The 18,937-nt window shown below is 46.5% G+C and overlaps 3 protein-coding genes across 8 annotated transcripts; 2 read left to right on the top strand and 1 right to left on the bottom strand.

Moving 5' to 3' along the window:
* The first annotated feature begins 2,477 nt into the window (after positions 1-2,477).
* LOC123059965 (uncharacterized) lies at positions 2,478-5,826 on the top strand. 2 transcript variants are annotated; one of them, XM_044482526.1, is made up of 13 exons: positions 2,478-2,606; positions 3,216-3,341; positions 3,433-3,465; positions 3,560-3,685; positions 3,777-3,848; positions 3,921-4,085; positions 4,188-4,460; positions 4,553-4,657; positions 4,766-4,876; positions 4,967-5,065; positions 5,158-5,259; positions 5,422-5,560; positions 5,679-5,826. In XM_044482526.1, exons 3-12 carry the CDS (start codon positions 3,441-3,443, stop codon positions 5,538-5,540), a joined length of 1,197 nt encoding a protein of 398 aa, XP_044338461.1. In that variant the 5' UTR covers positions 2,478-2,606; positions 3,216-3,341; positions 3,433-3,440; the 3' UTR covers positions 5,541-5,560; positions 5,679-5,826. The 2 variants fall into 2 exon arrangements, with proteins under 2 accessions (XP_044338461.1, XP_044338460.1); XM_044482525.1 differs by lacking the exon at positions 2,478-2,606 and having other exon boundaries at positions 2,747-3,341; positions 3,433-3,685.
* Positions 5,115-12,343, bottom strand: LOC123059963 (uncharacterized). 5 transcript variants are annotated; one of them, XR_006427668.1, is made up of 17 exons: positions 12,109-12,343; positions 11,225-11,989; positions 10,986-11,138; positions 10,636-10,893; positions 10,364-10,553; positions 10,164-10,232; positions 9,980-10,057; positions 9,541-9,889; positions 9,229-9,424; positions 9,034-9,126; positions 8,694-8,950; positions 8,534-8,609; positions 8,294-8,427; positions 7,146-7,264; positions 5,916-6,032; positions 5,392-5,454; positions 5,115-5,308 (listed from the first exon to the last, which is right to left on the bottom strand). XR_006427668.1 is itself a non-coding variant. In XM_044482523.1 (13 exons), the coding sequence occupies exons 2-13, from the start codon at positions 11,987-11,989 to the stop codon at positions 8,299-8,301; spliced, it is 2,613 nt and encodes an 870-aa protein (XP_044338458.1). In that variant the 5' UTR covers positions 12,109-12,343; the 3' UTR covers positions 8,053-8,298. The 5 variants fall into 5 exon arrangements, 1 of the variants encoding a protein (XP_044338458.1); XR_006427667.1 differs by having other exon boundaries at positions 5,115-5,293; XR_006427666.1 differs by having other exon boundaries at positions 5,115-5,454.
* Positions 5,980-7,120, top strand: LOC123059967 (uncharacterized). Its single transcript, XM_044482528.1, has 4 exons — positions 5,980-6,084; positions 6,204-6,394; positions 6,550-6,625; positions 6,713-7,120. Exons 1-4 carry the CDS (start codon positions 6,037-6,039, stop codon positions 6,716-6,718), a joined length of 321 nt encoding a protein of 106 aa, XP_044338463.1. The 5' UTR covers positions 5,980-6,036; the 3' UTR covers positions 6,719-7,120.
* Positions 12,344-18,937: the final 6,594 nt, after the last annotated feature.

The following is an 18,937-nucleotide window of genomic DNA, read 5'->3' as shown; positions in this document are numbered from 1 at the left end:
ATACATCATTTAAACAAAATCCTCGTTCAATTGGGTATAATTCATTGGTTATAACTGCCCCTGTGACAACCGTAGGGGATTGCTCAAAGAATTTGTGTCACATGATGACAGCAGAGAAACATCAAAAAAATCGACAAATAAAAATTGTTTAAGTAATAGTGATTTTTTTAAATGATCGTAAATCTAGTAACGAAAAATGCTAATCGTTCAACGAATTCATTTTACACTATGCTAAACGTACGATAAGGGTTATACATTGCAGGTGGATTCGAAAAAACATGGATAACATGGCCCCGAGGAGCAGAGACAAAAGTTTATATTAGATTTCTATAGTAAGATAAAATTGTGGGTGCAATCGCGACATGTGCATATGATTTATCAAAAATTGATTAAAAAAATAAAAATCAACCGTCGTTGACAATAAGATTGCGAAGCAAAAAATGAAAATAAAACAACAATTAAGAACTGGCGTACTCCAAACTGATGCTCTTTCCAACAAAAAGTTTGGCATCCACCGTTTGCTGCTTTTAGAGAAAAGTCCATCGTTGGATCATCTGTGCCGTGCGGCCAATCAGATGGGACCACAGATAAAAAAAGGCATATACAATGATCGGGGTTGCTTCTCGAATTGGCAGCATGCGCATCCATTCTGAGTTGCATGGGGCCGCATCCATGCTTCGGACCCTAGTTTAGATTCCCCTGTACTGGCCAACAGATCGGAGACATGCAGTCCTGCTGTCGCTACAGTGTCGGGACTGTTTTGGAACAGTACAGTACATCAGTTTTTTCGCAAGCATACCGATCCAAATGTGTGAACATGCGACGTGTCCGAGCTGTACGCAGAAACATTGACCAATGCATCTGTATTGGCAACACACTCGCGTATATGAACGTGTACGCGAGCTCAGCTCACTCACCATGCCTCGCAAATAATTAAGCCCCACCTACCATGGGGCGGCATGCCTGAGCGATACAAATGAGGTAAAAAGAGTGGTGGCGTGTTGAAAATGGTAGGAAGCGTGTGAACACAGCTCAGCTGGACAAGACACGCGGATCCCATTTTGGGCATATTTCGGCTGCCGTGTGCGCTTCAACACTGCCGCTACCATTACAACTCTGCTACTCCAGTCCCCTGCTTATCTCCATCCCCTTCTTCCTCCTAGGGAAAATCCCTCTTCTCCATCCGAGTGCATCGACGCTTTCTTCCCCTTCTACTCAGCTCTCCTACCTTACCTCCGTGCCCCACCAGTCCGGATTGAAGCAAGCACCACATCCTCTGTTTTTTTAACGCGGCAAAAACCACCGGCCGGCGCTGCCTCAGGTGACATGTCACCACTCATTCGTACCATGCCTTTCAATCGCATTTTTGCTCATACATCTCGATCTGACGCATGCATATCTGACCTTAATCTTTGAACTGTCGAATAATCTCAGCTCCGGCCGCGTGGGAGTTGGTTGATCGACGTATGACTCCTACGGAAGAAGATGCCGATAAAGACCTGACGATGGATGGATCCGGTCGAAAGGAAATGCCGGACTTGAAGATGGAGAAATGCAGACTGAGAAGGTCGCCGCGTAAGGTGGCGCAGCCCTGTGCCGCAGCAGCAAAAGCAGCAGTAGCATGCGAGGCCTCAAGTAAAGGGAAGCAAAGAGGCGCCCGTGGGCCAAAAAAGCTCACTGGCTTGCAGGGGTCAGATGCCTCAGTAATCCCTTCCATTCGCTTCGGCTTCAACACCAAACAGGTGATGAGCCTGTCGACTTTTTGGTACCCTCATTTCAAGCGTACGGGGTTAGGAGCACTACTAAGCACTCGAGCATGTGGTGGTGGAGACAAGAAAATGTACTGGAGTTTACTTAGATGCATAGATTCAAAGCGGAAGACCATGACATTCCCTGATAAACAAGTTAGATCCATCTCGGTACAGGACGTAGAGCATATTACAGGCATCCAGTCTGGACCTGTGCCTGTCCCAACACACCTGAGCCCATCCAGCAGGCTGGATGTGTTGTGGCAGGTTCAGGATATGCATGGTCTAGCACGGACAGTAAAAGGCACAATACAAGTTAATCAACTAATGAGTGTCATCGGCCGTTTTGATCGAAGAACAACTAATGAGAAAGAGATTGACATTGCAAATGTTGCCTACACTCTGCTAGTGTGTGCCACCATGATTTGTCCTAGATACACAAGTGCAGATGTGCCTGACGAAGTCCTTCTATGTGTACTGGATCCCTCTAAAATTCACACATACAACTGGGGTCAGTATCTGCTTGATGGAATCATGGTAAGCGCGGACAAGGCCCAAAAACTTGAGGCTGAGCAGGTCAATATCGCCGTAGTAGGAGGCTTCCAACTTGTGCCCCAAGTACGTGCTAGATCTGCATGCATTCATTTTCTTATCCTTCACTCTAATGCCTACGTATGAGATTACTCATTGGTCATGTTGTTGCTACCTTGTGCACATGAATAGATACTCTTTGTGGATTGGATCAATTTTGAAGCACACTGCATGATGGACAATGCCTGGCCGTGTGTCTTTGCATACACATACGAAAAACTAAAAGACATGTTTGCACTTGCAAGAGAAGCTACAAGTCGTTTGAAAGTAATAACTCTGACTCTTTTCTCTTATGTCTATTTTTAATGCAAAGAACAATATTATTAGTGGAAAATAATAATTATTCTTACCTTTGTTTACGCACTGGACATGAACTATAAATGTATTGACATTCATACAAACAAAAAGCATTGCCACCTATGCCGCAACAAAGTGGGAACTGCATCCAATCCTCCATCAGGAACGTGCCTTTTCAATTGGTGCGGCAACAACAGCTGCTTCTCAGTTCATCAAAACATTTGTAGCGTGCAGAATCAGGGATGCAGTACTTCATTTTGCCGTCCACCACCGTCCGCCTGAACAAAGATTGACAAATGAGCACTACCGGAGATGTGTTGCACTAGTTCTTCAAATTTTCGACAAGGTTGACAATGGTTGTAAGGCTGTGTACACAGAGTTCTTGTCGATGCTGCTATTTGCTGAACGAGCACAGACAAAGTTCCCAAAGACTGCTCGGATGGCAAAACAAATAGCCAACCTTATTCCTCATGCCACTTGTGAATGTTATCTCCCCTTCGCTTTGACAATAAAGATATTATTCCTACTTCTTTTTGCAATCTTATCACCTCTAACCTAAGAACTTTGTCTTGTAAATAGTACTGGAGGTAAACACTAGTTCAAGGAAAAGGAAGATATTCGAAGAAGCTGCACCAAAACATATATCCAATAGAGGAACAGAAGCAGAATGCATACCAAGTTGCTCCACAGCAATTCATGTCACCCGTGAGTTTCATCCGTTACCCAAGCCTCACGATTAGTACTTAATCAGTGGGTACATTTATCTGACGTCCGACATTTGGTGCATTGAACACAGCTCTGCAAATGGTTCCTCCTGCACCTCCTCAAGGTTGTATCTCCTTTCAGCATCACATTGCACATATTATATATATTTATTACTACATTGTCCGCAGTACTAACATGCCAAATCTGGCTTGCAAAAGGCATGGAGCTGAACACTAGCAGCAACAAAAGAAATATATTGGAGGAACCTCCTGAAAAACAGGTATCCATTGGACATAAGGCAGTACAATCCACAGCAAACTGCTTTGCGTCAACTGACAACGCTAGTACGTTCACTTAATTACTCTTGCCTCGCAATCAGTAGTTGCCATGCTAATTGATGTTGCTAACCTGCAACACTCTCTCCATTTTAAACAGATCTCCGCATCCAGATACCTCCAACATCAACCGTGCAACTAGAATCTCCACTTGGAGCTGTGCAAAATTCAGGTTCATTTTCATTGTGAAACATCCATGATAACTATTTGACTTGATCATTCCACATTATGAATTTCTTTGCAGACTACGGAAATCCGGACAAAACGAAAACACCAAAACCAAGTTTACGTGCACCAGGACTGCCAGCTGTTATTGGACGACTCAATTTGAGTGATGGCAGCTGCACCTCAACACGTCGTGAGCTTCAGTTCAGTATTGCAAACAACCTAGATGGCCAAAACGATCCAGGTAGTACCAAATGTACTTTTGGCATTCCGAGCTTCAACTCGGTATATACACTAGTTCACATTTTTCTACAGACTTAAGTGCTAACTAAAATGTTGTACATAGCTGATCCAGTACAGATCCCATCTCCCAAATGTCCCCGTACACCTTTCCATTTCCGTTCCCAGAGCCAGAGTGATACTATAAGCGGATCAATTGGATGGTCAAGTAAGCGATCCCGAATAGATGTGGCAAGAAAGCTGGACTACAAGAAACACAAAACATCACGTATTTCAGATGTCATGCAACAAATGGCTACTCCACAAGAACCAACAGCTCCAACTATACCATCCGCATCTTCCAACTCCAATTTCCAAGGCGATATAACTCCAGCAGCAGGTCATCCTTGTTATTTCAAAAACATAGTACACCCTCCCATCCATGTTTAAACATTCCTGACTTGTTGATCAACCTATTTGCACTGCTTGCAGGCATAGACTGTAGCAAACTCCAAGAGAAACATGTGGAACTCAAGGCATACAGCCAACGACGGGCAAAACATACTACCCAAACCCATAGTAAACAGCAACCTTCAGGTGACGGCACATATCATATGTCTCCTGCTAGCTGATCTATACAGCAAAATCGGTTATCTCGCCTACATAAAAATGTGCCCTTACTGTCCAATTCGGTTGGATGACTAGGTGACAATGTATTGTACTCTAGTGCTCTCGGTATGCATGTGGCATCCATGGAGTCAAGTTATGGACACAAGACAAGCAGCACTGTTGATGAAATGATCCTCACACATTCAGGTAGGGCAGAGCAGCTTGATATCTGCTACACCCTCAAAGACATGTCGTCGCCTATTTATAACATCCTTGATTTTGGTACCTGCCTTATAGATTATCGGACTTCCAACACACTCGCTGCGCCAAAATGGGATTCAAGTCCAACATATGCTCTGGGTGGCAGCTCATCAGGCATGGACCTCCTAGCAGCAGGTAATCCGTAAAAAATGTACATCATACTCTAGTAGTACCAAACAAATCATAAAAGTGAAGTATTGCTGACCAACTTGGTGATAAATGTACAGTTGCATCAGGTAGCTATGATAGCAGCATAGACCGTTTTGCACATAAGATCAACAGAAGCATATTTTCATCTTCTAGCACGCGGCTGCCTCCAACATCTGAAGGTTTGTTCAGCAACTACCTACCCCATTGTCGTACCTTGAGACAAAATCACTGATCTACCTTCAGAAAAACTCGTGCATTGCATCTCTATGAAATTCTCAAGAAAAATGCATATACTGATGACCCATCTATACCTGACAATTTGCAAGTTTTGTGGAGTGCAGCCGACGGATCACCCTCAGAGAAAACCCACAAACCTGCTCGTGCACCATTTCAAAGGTTATCAGTAGATGAGCCTGATGTCTCTGACGTCTACACAACATATGATACAATACAGAAATGAAAATCCCATGAGCTACGCAGGTTCTGTATTCTAACCCACGTATCCAACAAAAACCTCGTGGAATAAAAAGCATGTAATTATTGCACAACAATATAGAATGGCATCATGAAGTGACTGAAATATGTCTTGTTTTTACAGGAAATATGTTACCCTCGATCATCCCTACTTGATAGAGATGAACGGGCATGCGATGATAAGGAACTTTGGTGCGGGACATGGTCTTAAAAGAGATGGCATGTCAGCACCAGTCCGAGTTTTCAACATGAAGGACAACAAGCTATACCCAGGAGGAAGTCCGCACTATAGGGCAATCTTTGACCCAAGCTTTGCGGTATAAAAGATCAATAACCTATTAACAACTGCTTCATTACTTACTTTATTCCGTCGTGAGTTACCAGACTTTCTGTGGTTCTGACTGTCATCCTTGCACTCATGATTTCTTCAGGACATAGCCATTGTCAGCAGCAAAGAAGATGAATTGCAGCGTGTGCACTGGATGTTCAAGAAAGAAAACCATGATTACAAACTAGAGGAATGCACAAAAGTAAGTAACCAACATCCCACTATGGTAAATATTCAGTAATTGTTTATGACGCCTTCCCAAGATGATGCCACGAATACTAACAACATTTAATTTTTTTGCCACTTGTCTCGAACTCCCAGTTTTTCGTTATACTTGAGATCGCAAAAGGGTGGTGTATTTATGAGATAGACATTGCTGCAAGAACTCTACGCGTAATGGATCCCATGCTTACAACCTCCCCACCAGGTTCACTTGAACAGAAGCACAAAGAAACAAGCAAGTGCGTCACCCGATGCCTCTTCAAATGCCTCAATGCATGTTATCCAGACTGGTATTTCCCTACAATTCCCTGGACTTACAAGTATACATACGGCATGCATGCCAACTGCAGTTCGTAAATTAACCCAACACCAGTTATGCTATTCAGATTTGCACACATACTTGTCTTGCCCTAACTAATGATTATGTGACTGAAAAACCTGACAGTTCTGAGAGTGGCTTCTATGTCCTGCACTACATCAAGGAGTATGATGGGTGCAGGCTGCAAATAATGCCAACCCCGGTAAGCTTGCTAACCTTTCCACTCTATAGCAGAACATATGAAACACCCACATAAAAATGCTAACCCACAACGGTTGCTGTCTACAAGCTTTAATTGGATACATGAAGATGCAGATGGCATACGAGGTTCTCCACATGAAGGGGAACGAAAAATGCTCCACCGTGTATGGTTCCAGCCATGCTTAAAAATGCGGGAGTTTGAATCGCGGTACAAGTAGAAGCCACCCTTAATCTATTGCAAAAAGATCATGAACGAGACAAGCTATGTACGCACATCATCCTTGGTTTGGCTCCCCCTTAGGATGTCGGTCTTTACGACGCGCTACGCGTACTATGGCTCCTATCATATTTTATCCTTCATGTACTGAATTTCCCTAGCAAGACTTTTAGCCTACTTATGTTGTGTATTGCCGACTTTAATCGATCTTATGTTGTGGATGATCACCTGCTTGTGACCTAAGTACAATGTTCATGTAATAAGACTTTAAGACTTTTAGCTGCCTTTACTACTATGCATTTACCTTCTATGAACAATGTAGCATCCTGATGCTGAAAACACTTTCTTTGCAAACCTACGTCAACCATGCACTTGCGCTCATCACGCATATCTTGGGATGCTGCCTTCCAGCAACTGCTCCTCCTGAAAATTGTTGAATAACCCAAGAAAACATGTCATTCCTCTAACAAATCAAAAAGAAAGTGAAATCCAATCGCAAATTAATTAAACAAACTAACCATGAGGCATCTCGTTAAGTTAACTTGACACAGTTAAACAAAATAGTCTCATCAATAAACGCATTTCCCATCCATTGCTCCCATGCTTGTCAACCCCGCCCACCCCCCCCCCCCACCCATACACCCCCACCCCGACCACCAACAAAACCACCCCAAGCCACGAAAACTCAAAAATTTAAACACATGTGTGCTTCCATTCCTCTAAGAACATATCCGCCTGCTTAAAACATTGTACGAAAAAAAACCCAACTTTGGTTGCTAAAAAGGTATTATGAAATTATAATATAAAAAAGACCGTTATATTTAATAGTCAGATTTTGATGAGCACATCAACACTTGAGAAAGGCACTGTCTACATTGCATAATAATAAGAAAAAAACGTGGCAACATGTTATATTTACTGTAGGCAAACAACCCTTCTTTGAAACACTAGACAAAAACAAACTGAAAAAATTACCTATGGAACATTACATTAAAATCCCACCGAAAAATTCGAAATTTTCTTTGCTATAGACAACAATCATAAAATCGTAACCATCGCCGCCTCCCCACGCCCCTCTACAAAATCCAACTTTCATTTCACACAATCGACTAAATCACAGTATATAAACTTTCACAAAAAGCGTTTTGAAGAGCAACAAGCTTAAAACCTGCCACGTGCAATGGCCCATGAAAAACATTTCGCTTACATTGGGCATACAATTTCCATTTAGTGTTGGTCAAGACGGTAAAATATTTGTTCGCATCCTTCAAACCTAAAAAACACATAAACGAAAATCACAACAGTACTACTTAACACATGGTCCAGCATACATGGCATACATACATACACGGGACATGATTTTCAGCATGTCCTTTATTTGACACACTCATCTAACCACATTCATCAGTCAGTGCTAGTTGCTGAAAAAACAAGTTCCAATAGCACATTCACCCCTTTCATTCACATCGCTCCTCAGGTTCATCAAACGCAGCGCGCAGGAGATCATCAGCCACGAAATCGCCACGATCATCGCGTAAATGGAAGACCTCATAAGCAACCAATTTCCTAAAACTTGCAATATTATTCTGCATATTTGACAGCCAACCACATATTGAACTCCCCCGTGCTACATATTCACAATGAAATCATTTATAATTATAGATGGAAATAGAATCCAACAGAATGAATTACCTTCGTAAGTGCACACATCATCTTCTCCCCACAATAATTCCTAATAGCATGGATCATGCATATTCCAGACTCATCCCTGAAAAAAATCAAAAAGGATAAATGACATTCACAACTGCATTCCTTTGCCTTCATACATTGATCCTCAAATTCAGCAATATACCTTGTGAAAAAGTCATCAGTAATCTTCGGGAACTTCCGCTTCCAACTTTGAGAAGCGCGATGCCATTTTGCAAAGTATTCATTCAAGCAGCCAAATAACGCAGCATGAATTTGTGAGACTGCCACTTCATGCATTAAGTGACGCTGCTCTAAACCCATAGCTTGCTGACACATAGGGTCGAGGACATGAATCTCCTTCCTCATCATGTCCCACATATACGCCGCCCACCCTTGATCCAACACAGCAGGTACGAAAAACTGCACCATTTGATATATATTAAATCAGATAGTGATTGTAAAAACTTTCATAAAAAAAGGTTCCCCCATACACACGTGCTTACCATCCTACACGTCGTTATATCATGATTTGCATGTGTAAATACCCCCTGTACAGCTTTCACATGCAAGACTTTCCCCCCGGCAAGAGCATGCGTCTGTTGTGCGGAAAAACTCAGTGTTTCACATTACAAATGTACATTGCTAAAGTGTATGAGCCTAAAAACAACATAATTATATGTAGTAAAATATGGCCGCACCGAAAAATCTGGTTCAAGAACTTCCCTCCACAACATGTAGGTACTTGCTCCTCCATCCCCAGTGTCAATTTGGTAAAAACGCCGCAAAAGAAGGGTAGCAACCTCATGGTCAAGAGCTTCTGATCCAAGTATCTGCTGCTGAATACATACAACATTTACCCTCAAGAGCCTTGGCGATGTATGCAGCAACCAAACACTAAAATGTTATGAAAAAAATGTCAGTAAAATAAAAAATCCCGACAACTTAAGCTTGTTAATATACGATGCACAACTTCTAACAAACAAGTGCAAAAATAACAGTCGCTTGAATACCTATTCAAATCAAGGTCTTTCTGACCACCGATCCATGCATTGAACTTGCCTATCAACGGGATTGAAGCAGGTTGCGGGACACATCCCCGTGACCATGGATCATTGCAAAAGCTTGCCGACATGACATTCCTACGCCTGGGTAATTTAGACTCAGTTGAGTGAAAATAAACAAATGTTGCCTCCTTCGTATCTGTATCATATAGAGATTGAACCATTTCAGCAATAGTCTGTGCATAGACTACAATTCGGTCTTCAAACATCTTCCCCCTATCATCTGGTTTTCTCTCTATCACAGGATTGTTGTAGACAGGAACATCATCTTTCGTCCGCGACTGGCCCTGCCCTGATTCTGCGAAAATGTAGGAAATTGCAAATACATATGTTAAGCTCATGCACCCTCCATACTTCTCATGCATAATTACAAACAAAAAAATTGTACCAGCTTTGTTTTTGTTTCGTTCAACACAAATCCTTTTCATTCTTTGATAATCTTCGTAAACCTTTGACTTTGCATGGACTGAAACAGAAAAACAAAGCAGCATAATAACATTTGGCATAACATACGGTGCACCAAAACCATAAAAAAAATGAATCTCATAGTCAATGACACTGTTAGACAATACCTTCGTCACAACCCATATCAAGCCGACGGCCTACTTCGAAAACTCGCCTACTAGAATTACCATCCACATCTGTGTACATGCACATAACAGAGAAAGATCACATAAGTTCAGAAGGCACATATGCAACAAAAAAAGCTTGGGCACATTTATGACGTTAAATCATAAGTAGCACTATGTAAAAACACATGAACATTACAGACCAGTATCCTCAAGACTAGTACACTTGGACAATCCTCGATTCGAACAACACCTGCAGCGGTCCTTCACAAGTTCGACCATTTTCTCCGCAAAGCAAAACATATCAGACTGTAGTTGGTTCCTCAACAATGTCGCGGCGAGCGTGCACTTGGCATTGTGCTGCTTCAACATGAGACTCAGCTCCTGCAGGGCCTATTGCACACAGCCATCCTGATAAGTTACTGTCTCAAAAACATGAAAATACAAAAAATAAATAAATTTCATAAACCAATACCGGATCATCTTTTGAAATCTGTCGAAGATGCTTGCTGAATTCACTTGGGCCAATTGACCTATTAGCAGACATAGGATCCCCAAAAAAGTTGAATGCCCCTGTCTTTGCATCTAAACAAACCTTTGATGTCCGACATTTGCGTGTGACAGACATCCTTGATGATGGTTGTTTGGACGAAGATGGAAGTGACATACCGTCCGTCCACATTGCGCTCGTCACACTTACAGGCACATAGCATACAGAATCTGGTGGGCGAATCTGAAAAATCAAGACAAAAATTCAGTGAATATAAAAAGGCTTATGCATACTACTAAGCTGCAGCAAACCCAAAAAAATGCTGTGTGACTTACTGCTCCAGGGACGTATGTTATGCTCCCTCGCTGCTCGCAGCGCGCCATCGTAATCATCTGCCGAAGCATTTTGTAGTCAAAACTCTGAATTCTCGGAAATACAGAGTGTATCATGTTGAAAATCCCAAGATCAATGTTGTCTAGCAAGAAAATCTGCTCCAACAACAAATAAAACGGTTATTTCCAAAATAATAGTAATAAAATGTAATATTTTAAATGAAGCTCTCCATATGACATACCTGGAAGAACAAATGGCATCCAGAAAGATGAACCACTTGCGCCTTGTTGTGATATTCCCTCTGCAACTTCATCACAGCTGCCATGAGATTATCAACAGCATACTCGCACCAATTAAATTGGGAAATCAGCTCAGGATTGGCGAGAGCCCCCCAAAAATCAATGGTCATGTGCTCATACTTTGTGCCCGGGGACAAGACATAACCCATCACAAATATAACAAATGAAATCTGGAAACAGTCCTTCTCAATCTTGCTTGATTCATCTGATATATCCCTACTAAGAAAATCTTCTGCCATCTTGAGATTCTGAGCAGGAGATGCATCCATCCCAATTGTCTGCTTCATGAACTCTACTGCTGCACTCTTTATTTTGCCATCCCTTCCACGAACAGCGCGGTTGCCGCACGGAATGCCAAATACTTTGTGAAAATCCTCTGGCACAAAAGGAATCACCCTATGTTCATCAACAACTATTGCACGCACCTTCACCTTCACCTTCCGCATAATCCACGCACTCATCTTTAGATCCATCTTCCCCAACAGTGGGAGTTTAAGCATACCCTCAAAACCAATCTCAGACACAAGCCATCTTTTGTACTCATCGAATTTTGTGATGACCTCGACGACATGCTTAACTGACAGCCGCGAGGTTAGCCCTGTCTGATCCTCCACATCATCTCCTGACCTCTCAACAACATCAACTGTAACCCCTATTTGCTCATGCCTTCCCCCTCCCCACCCTTGGTTTTCGTCCTCTTCCTCCATCTATTAATCAACAAAAAACATTACCATCCTATGAATCTGACCTCCACAAAGAATAAAAACCTCAGATCTAGCTATACAAGTGCGATAACAAACAGAATCAAAACAAACAACTGACATACCCGCCAAGCTCGCGTACACGCCTGCTAACCAAAACTGCAGATCTAAGCGTTGATACAGCCAGTTGAGGTCTCTTCTGGATCGAACTATTCAGCCCAGCTCTTGACGGACGATGAAAATGGAGAATCCCCCTCCCCCCTTGATGAGAGAGAGCAACCTTCACTATTTACAACTGGAAGTGAGCATTCATTACGCCTAGGTGTTGGGTATGGGGCTGGTGAGAAAAGAAAAGCGGCGGCCCGCCTGGTTGGTGAGTAACATCACCTTCTCAGACTCCCCACTGTGTGGTGCGCTCTAATTCAGAAACGACAACGCAAGCTGGGATGCCCCCCCCCCCCCCCCCCCCCCCCCCCTCCCTCCACGTGCACTGCATGAAAAAGAAAAATTTACAAAGCGGATTTTTTTTAGGAAGGAAAATCTAGTAGCTAACCAACTCTACACCATTAGATCTCCATTATAGAAATTTCATTGCATAAAAGTAGGTCCAAACATACAAGCAAGATGCTAAACAAGCCAAAAGCATATGGCTACCTCGCGCACGCCACTGACAGCACTTAACCCCTGCCATACCTAAGCACACCTCCCACTACGCGTCCATAAGATACTAGTATTACATTGACTAATCAAGCGCATCGCATCACGATTGCAGCCACAACTAGTACAAGGATGGCGACGCAAATAGCCATGTTTCCGACAGACACCACCAGATTGATCGATGCGGCATCCAGAGTGACGCCTGGCTGACACCGACCAACTGCCACCTCCCGCAGCAACGACCCGGCAACGTCGGTGGCCGCGGCGGCCATGTGCGGCGCCTCCGGCCCTCTGTTGTGTTGCCCCACTGCGACATTCGCCGCCTGCATCTAACCACCTTCAACTACTCCTCCGACACCGTCATCACCCGGATTGAGCTGCTCCACCAGAGGCACCACCGGTCCATGGCCAACCAAGTGCTCCAGATATGCTTCTTGCCATCAATAGAAATCACAACCTCCTCTCCCTGGCTGCAATGGATTCGCAAAGACGAATAATATTTCAACAGCAAAAAGAAACCAACATCCATATAGCCAAAAGATCCACTTACGTTGTGGTTGCGGCACTTGTAGAACCTCTCACCCGCGAACTATCCTCGCCTTGCCACAAACGTCACCACTCGCCTTCCGCAATCCGCACAAGGGATTATCTCCAACACGGGCGGATCCGCACCTTGGTTGGCGTTCGCCATGTGCTATACCTAGGCTTCTTCCTCTAGATTTTGGGGGGAGAAATGAGCAGATATGGTCGGGCAGCTGGGGCAGTCTGATAATAAATAAGGTAGCTGCACCGCACAAACACCCCTTCCCCACCATCCGTCGGTGCCTCCGTCCGCCAACGGCAACAACGTCATCCCGTTACTGTAATGTACCACTGGTACTCTTTGGCACATAATCGACCCCAAGTCCCAGACCGACGTGCTCCGTCTACTCCCCCCTCCGTCCTGTACGTACTGGAAACCGTACTTCCCCGTATGCCGCCCACGTACACCGACAACGCATTTATTACTTTCTGCTGAACGCATCCCCATAGCTAAATCGATGGTCGAAGATACCAGGAGCGCACGCGCTCGTCCTCTCCTTCGAATTTTCGGCTCTGATGGACACTACCACCATGAAGAGATGCACAACTACTATCTCTTCTCCTGATGCTTTTGCTCGTGTCCCTTGTTTCCGCGGGCGATGTGGACACCACCATTTGCCTCCCAAGCGACGGCAAAGGTGACGTCTAAACTCGAGGTTGAAGGAAGAAACTGGCAGTAGCTAATTAGCTTGTCATGGTCGTTGTCATGCAGGAATTCCTGATGAAGCAGGCATGGCGCTGACGGGGGCGAGGGAGAAGAAGGGCGGCGAGGAGAGGCCGTGTGACTGCTGCGACAGGACCATCTGCACCAGGTCAATTCCGCCGCTCTGCCTCTGCCTGGACAAGGTCGAGCGGTGCGCCGCCGCGTGCAAGCGCTGCGTGCCGGCCGAGTCTGACCCGTCCCTCCACGTCTGTCGCGACCAGTACTTCGGCGACCCCGGGCCCAGGTGCACCGAGGACGCCGCCGTTTCCTCTGCCGGCGGTAACTAGCACGAGCGTGTTAGAGCATCTCCAACAGCCGCCCAATGCGCAGCGCCCAAAAAACAAGTTTACAGCGTGCAAGTAAATTTTTTTAGGGCGCTAGAAGACGTTTGCTCCAACAAGCGCGGCAAAATATGATGCGCACGCGAGTCCAACGGTCCCAATCAAGCGGTCCCATCTGCAGCAGCCCACAGTTTGCAGCGCGCACGACCGGGCGCACTAAATATGCTGCGCGTGATGCCTTTTTGATGCGCGCGCTGCATTAGTTATAGCGCGCGCGTGCTTTTTGTGCGGCTGCTGGAGATTCCAAACCGGGTCTGCGCGCGCTAAAAGCAGTTTTTGTACCGCGCGGCGCTCATATAACGCTTCTGTTGGAGATGCTCTTAATGAATGATGATCACCCGGCCGGCCGGTCAAACTATGATGTGGTCGTCGTCGTGTCGTTCGTTTGCTAGGTCAAATTGGTTGCTCTGTAGCATGCGTGTTAGTGTTAAATTGTTTGCCCGGCCGCCTGTGGTGCCGGCGGGAAGAAGTGGCCCCGCTGGACCCCGACCGACGGGGCCGACGCCTACCGTGGTTGCTGCTACGGGTCGGGGTGGCGGTTCTGGTCCGAGACCGGTGGTGCCGGTTCCGGTTGGCGGTCAGCCTGGTGCCCCGCCTCCACCTCATTATGTCGCGAGGCCGGTTCAGAATCGTTCGGGACCTTCGCAGACGAGGCATAACTCGACAGCTAAAGATTCGTTTGACCCACCCCGAGGTCAGTGGGGGGATGATGGTGTTGATGCGTATGGAGACGGAAAGCACCGTGGTTCCTCGTCTACGAGAGGCGGTCGAGGCTATGCCTGGCAGAGTGACGGGTCTGCTGAGAGACTGTTTCTCGGACCTCCAGGTGGTTTTGTTGAGGGAGCCTCCGGTCCGGATCACCGCCAGAGAGGAGGCTACCATGGACATCGGGGTGGTCGGGGTGGTAGCCGTGGGAGGTATCGCCGTCAGCCTCCGCCCCCGGCAGCTGTTAACCATGCAGCGGCAGCCGTGGAGACAGATAATGCTCAGTATACTGATCTCACTAGCCAAGCGATGGATGTGGTGACGGTCCTGACCAATGTTGAGGTTCCTGTGACTGGGACTGTGGCTGAGGCGTCTGACAGGTCTGATGCAGAGAGGGCGTCCAAGTGGGCGCGCAAGAAGGAAAAAAATGCTTTGTTACCGCTGTGGTGAGAAGGGCCACTTCATTGCTGAGTGCATGGCGGAGCTGTGTGATTCGTGTGGCAAGCCAGCACATGCCTCGGGGGACTGCCCGTTATTGCGTGACCAGGCTCTGACAATGTATGGACTATACTGTGCAGAGCTGTTGTTCTTTGAGTCCCCGGCCGCGAGAGAGATTCTCGAGGAGACACAGAGCTTGACCACCGGGGTTGTGAAAGCTACCCTGGGGAAGGTGACTGAGGCTCAGATTGTGCGGAGGCTTCAGGAGCTGGCACCGGGTGACTTCCAGTGGGAGTTGGTTAGTCTCGAGGCCAATGTCTTTAAGGTCGATTTCCCCTCTGTGGATGATTTGCAGAGACTACTGAGCTTTGGCTTGTGTAGAGTTCCTCGTACTAAGTGTATTTTGGAGTTTCACGAGTGGACGAAGGTGGAGCCTAAGGGAAAGCCGCTTACGCAGGTCTGGTTGAGGTTTTCGGGGGCTCCATCTAAGCCTTTGCAGGATGTTCGAGTAGTGGCCAGTATGGGTATTATGGTTGGGAAGATGGAGAAAGTGGATATGGCTTTTACCCGTGCTCATGGGGTGGCCCGGATTTTAGTGAGTGTACTGGATATTGAGTTCGTGCCTGATGTGGTCAACTGGACATATAGGGGAGAGGTCTTCCCGCTCGAGATCGAGTTTGAGGACACTGACCTATTTGCTGAGGAGGTTAATGGGACTGATGTTGATATGCATGAGGATGACAGCAGTGCGGGAGCCAAGGGGGCACCGACCGATGAGTCCACACGAGAGGGGTCCAACGGTTCTCGCCCTGATGCTCAGTTGCACGGGGATGGGACCAGGGTGGAGCCGGCACCCACACCTTCGGTGCCTATGACTCCGTTGCGTTTTGGGTCTTTTGAGCCCGCCTCAGCGCCTCCCAGACTTTGGAGTGATCAGGTAGATTCGAATGATGTGTTTGAACACACGGTCCCTTTGTTGGAGTTTGAGGGTGCTAGCGGATCATCGGCTTGACGCCTGGTGAGAGCCGCGTCGGCGAGGTCTTTGGATGGAGTTGGGGAGGTGGAGCCGGAGGTCGCTTCTATCTCCCTTGCTTCACCTGTGGTCGGGGCTCCGGTGATGACGTCTTCGTTCAAGGTGGGGCTTGGGGGAGTGGGTTCAGGGCAGGTGGCCTTGACTTCTCCCCTCCCGCTCCCGACGCCGGTGACGCCGGTCACGTTGGGGTCGGCCAGCGCTGGGAGAGGGAGCCCGAGGCAAGCGGCCCGGCCCTTTTTCCTCTGGTCGTGGCGACAGCTCCCGCGCCTCCAGTGGCGCTGGGGGGGGGGGGGGTTGGGGTAGGCGGCCCTGGCTCTTCCTTCCTCCCCTACGGTTAGGAGGACCGCGTCTCCTACCACGTCGGCACTTCACTCTGCGCCGGTGGGTGGGGCGGGAGGAGGGCTCGCGCAGGCGGCCCCAGCCATCCCCTCTCCTGTCGTACTCGTGGGGCACTTGTCTGAGGGGCATGGGAGCCCGCAGCCGCCTCCTCCGGTAGCCGTGGTTGACCCTTTGGGGGACTCACCGCGAGGCTTTACTAGGGAGGAGGTCTTTGCTTTTGGCGGGATCCCGGACCCGGTCTCGACGGGGATACGGATGAGTTCTTGCATTCAGGAGCTTCCGGAGGTTGATGACATGCAGCAACGGTGCGCTATGAGGGCGGCCAAGCTTCATGATCCTGCGATCTCTTCTGGTATGTCCGTCAACATATCTAATTCTTTATTGCATTTTTCTAATGAGGAGATTATAAATAATGCAAACCAATTAGGAGTTTCACTAGGTGCTACTGATAGTGAGATTTCCAATTTGGTGAATGATCTATTAGATTTGGAGGCGGAGCGTGCATTAGAGACTATTCGTAATCTCGCAGCGGTTAAACCCATGAATGATGATGAGATTGATGCTTTAGGGGTTAGAGTGCTCGATAATCTGTGTGCGGATCTAGCACCCTCCCATCATGAGTCTGAGGACGATGATGCACCCCTAGATATTGACGTGGTTAGTACCGTTGAGCCCGGTTATGAGGACCGGGCGAAAGAGCCTAGTAAACCAAAGCGCAAGTGGAAACGGAAGATTTATCCCGATTCTGCAGTTCGTAGGAGTGCTAGGATTCGGACTAGAAAAAAATTCCATGACGAGATATGAAAGGAATCTTTTGGAATAGCAGAGGTCTGAAAGACTTGGCTAAAAGAAGGTTTCTTGCTGAGGCTTCTCTCGAGCATCGTTTAGATTTTATTGCTCTATCGGAAACTGGTAGAGATAACTTTGCGCCCCAGTTTCTTTCCTCTCTTGCGGGTGGTGTTGATTTTGATTGGCATTGCCTCCCTCCGCAAGGAAGATCGGGTGGTATCTTGCTGGGTGTGAGATGTGATTCGCTTGAAGTCCGAAGTGTAGTGATGGGCGACTTCACGGTAAAGTTTCGAGTCAGGTCTAAAGTTGATGGGTTCAACTGGGCTTTGGTGGCGGTTTATGGTGCCGCACAACCAGAGCTTAAACCGGAGTTTCTGTTGGACCTTGTTCGAATCTGTGGGTCAGAGCAGCTTCCAATTTTAGTTGGGGGTGATTTCAATATCATCAGGAGGAGAGAGGAGAAGAATAATGATAACTTTGACGGCAGGTGGTCATTTATGTTCAATACCATTATTGAAAGCTTGGATCTGAGGGAGATAGAGCTTTCTGGTAGAAAGTTTACCTAGGCTAATGCTTTGCCAAACCCGACATACGAAAAGCTCGATCGAGTTCTCGCGAGCGTGGAGTGGGAACAGAAGTTCCCTCTTGTCACGGTGCAAGCTCTCTCGCGGGGAATATCCGATCACACACCCTTGTTCGTGGACTCAGGGGAGCCGAACCACGTGGGTAAAAAAACACCTTTTCATTCGAGATGGCCTGGTTCGAACACGAGGGGTTCTTGGACCTGATTGCCAGGGAATGGGCTAGGGGTGCAGGAGGTAGGACGGCGGTCGAGCATTGGCAAAATAAGATTAGGCATTTGAGAAGTTTCTTACGGGGTTGGGCTAAACACCTCTGTGGGGTGTATAATATTGAAAAGGATAGGCTCCTTTCTCTTATACAGGCCCTGGATATAAAGGCCAAATCCACGATTCTGCTGCCAGCTAAGCTCCAGGTTAAAACTGAGGCGGAGAAGAGGTTGAAAGAACTTCTCCCTGAAGAAGAATTGAAGTGGGCTTTGCGAGCTAAGGTTCGCAAAGTGGTCCAAGGGGACGCGAATACTCAATTCTTTCACTTGATTGCCAATGGTAAGCACAGAAAGAAGCAAATCTTTCAACTTGAACAAGATGAGGGCACTATTTTAGGACAGGATAACCTAAAAACATATATTACCGAGTATTATAGGCAGTTATTTGGACCTCCGGAGGATAATTGTGTGTCCCTCGATGAGTCCAGGACTGAGGATGTGCCTCATCTTTCGGCTGCCGATAATGATATCTTCGTTGCCCCGTTCTCAGAGAAGGAGGTGTTTGATGCTACTGCACAAA

Source organism: Triticum aestivum, chromosome 3A (assembly GCF_018294505.1).
Source record: "Triticum aestivum cultivar Chinese Spring chromosome 3A, IWGSC CS RefSeq v2.1, whole genome shotgun sequence".
NCBI classification, from domain to species: Eukaryota; Viridiplantae; Streptophyta; class Magnoliopsida; order Poales; family Poaceae; genus Triticum; species Triticum aestivum.
Note: the sequence above shows the minus strand (reverse complement) of the source record. Positions and strands in the feature narration are given on the sequence as shown.

What these genes read in the sequence shown, in the direction of transcription:
- LOC123059963 (XM_044482523.1), bottom strand. Translation starts at nt 11,989, where the DNA reads ATGGAGGAAGAGGACGAAAACCAAGGGTGGGGAGGGGGAAGGCATGAG. An exon ending in ACGAAACAAAAACAAAGCTG is followed by an intron (nt 9,890 to 9,979) that starts GTACAATTTTTT and finishes ACATTTTCGCAG; the next exon opens with AATCAGGGCAGGGCCAGTCG. An exon ending in AAAGACCTTGATTTGAATAG is followed by an intron (nt 9,425 to 9,540) that starts GTATTCAAGCGA and finishes ATAACATTTTAG; the next exon opens with TGTTTGGTTGCTGCATACAT.
- LOC123059967 (XM_044482528.1), top strand. Translation starts at nt 6,037, where the DNA reads ATGTTCAAGAAAGAAAACCATGATTACAAACTAGAGGAATGCACAAAA. An exon ending in AACTAGAGGAATGCACAAAA is followed by an intron (nt 6,085 to 6,203) that starts GTAAGTAACCAA and finishes TCGAACTCCCAG; the next exon opens with TTTTTCGTTATACTTGAGAT. An exon ending in AATGCATGTTATCCAGACTG is followed by an intron (nt 6,395 to 6,549) that starts GTATTTCCCTAC and finishes AAAACCTGACAG; the next exon opens with TTCTGAGAGTGGCTTCTATG.
- LOC123059965 (XM_044482525.1), top strand. An exon ending in TGGAGCTGTGCAAAATTCAG is followed by an intron (nt 3,849 to 3,920) that starts GTTCATTTTCAT and finishes ATTTCTTTGCAG; the next exon opens with ACTACGGAAATCCGGACAAA. An exon ending in CATGGACCTCCTAGCAGCAG is followed by an intron (nt 5,066 to 5,157) that starts GTAATCCGTAAA and finishes ATAAATGTACAG; the next exon opens with TTGCATCAGGTAGCTATGAT.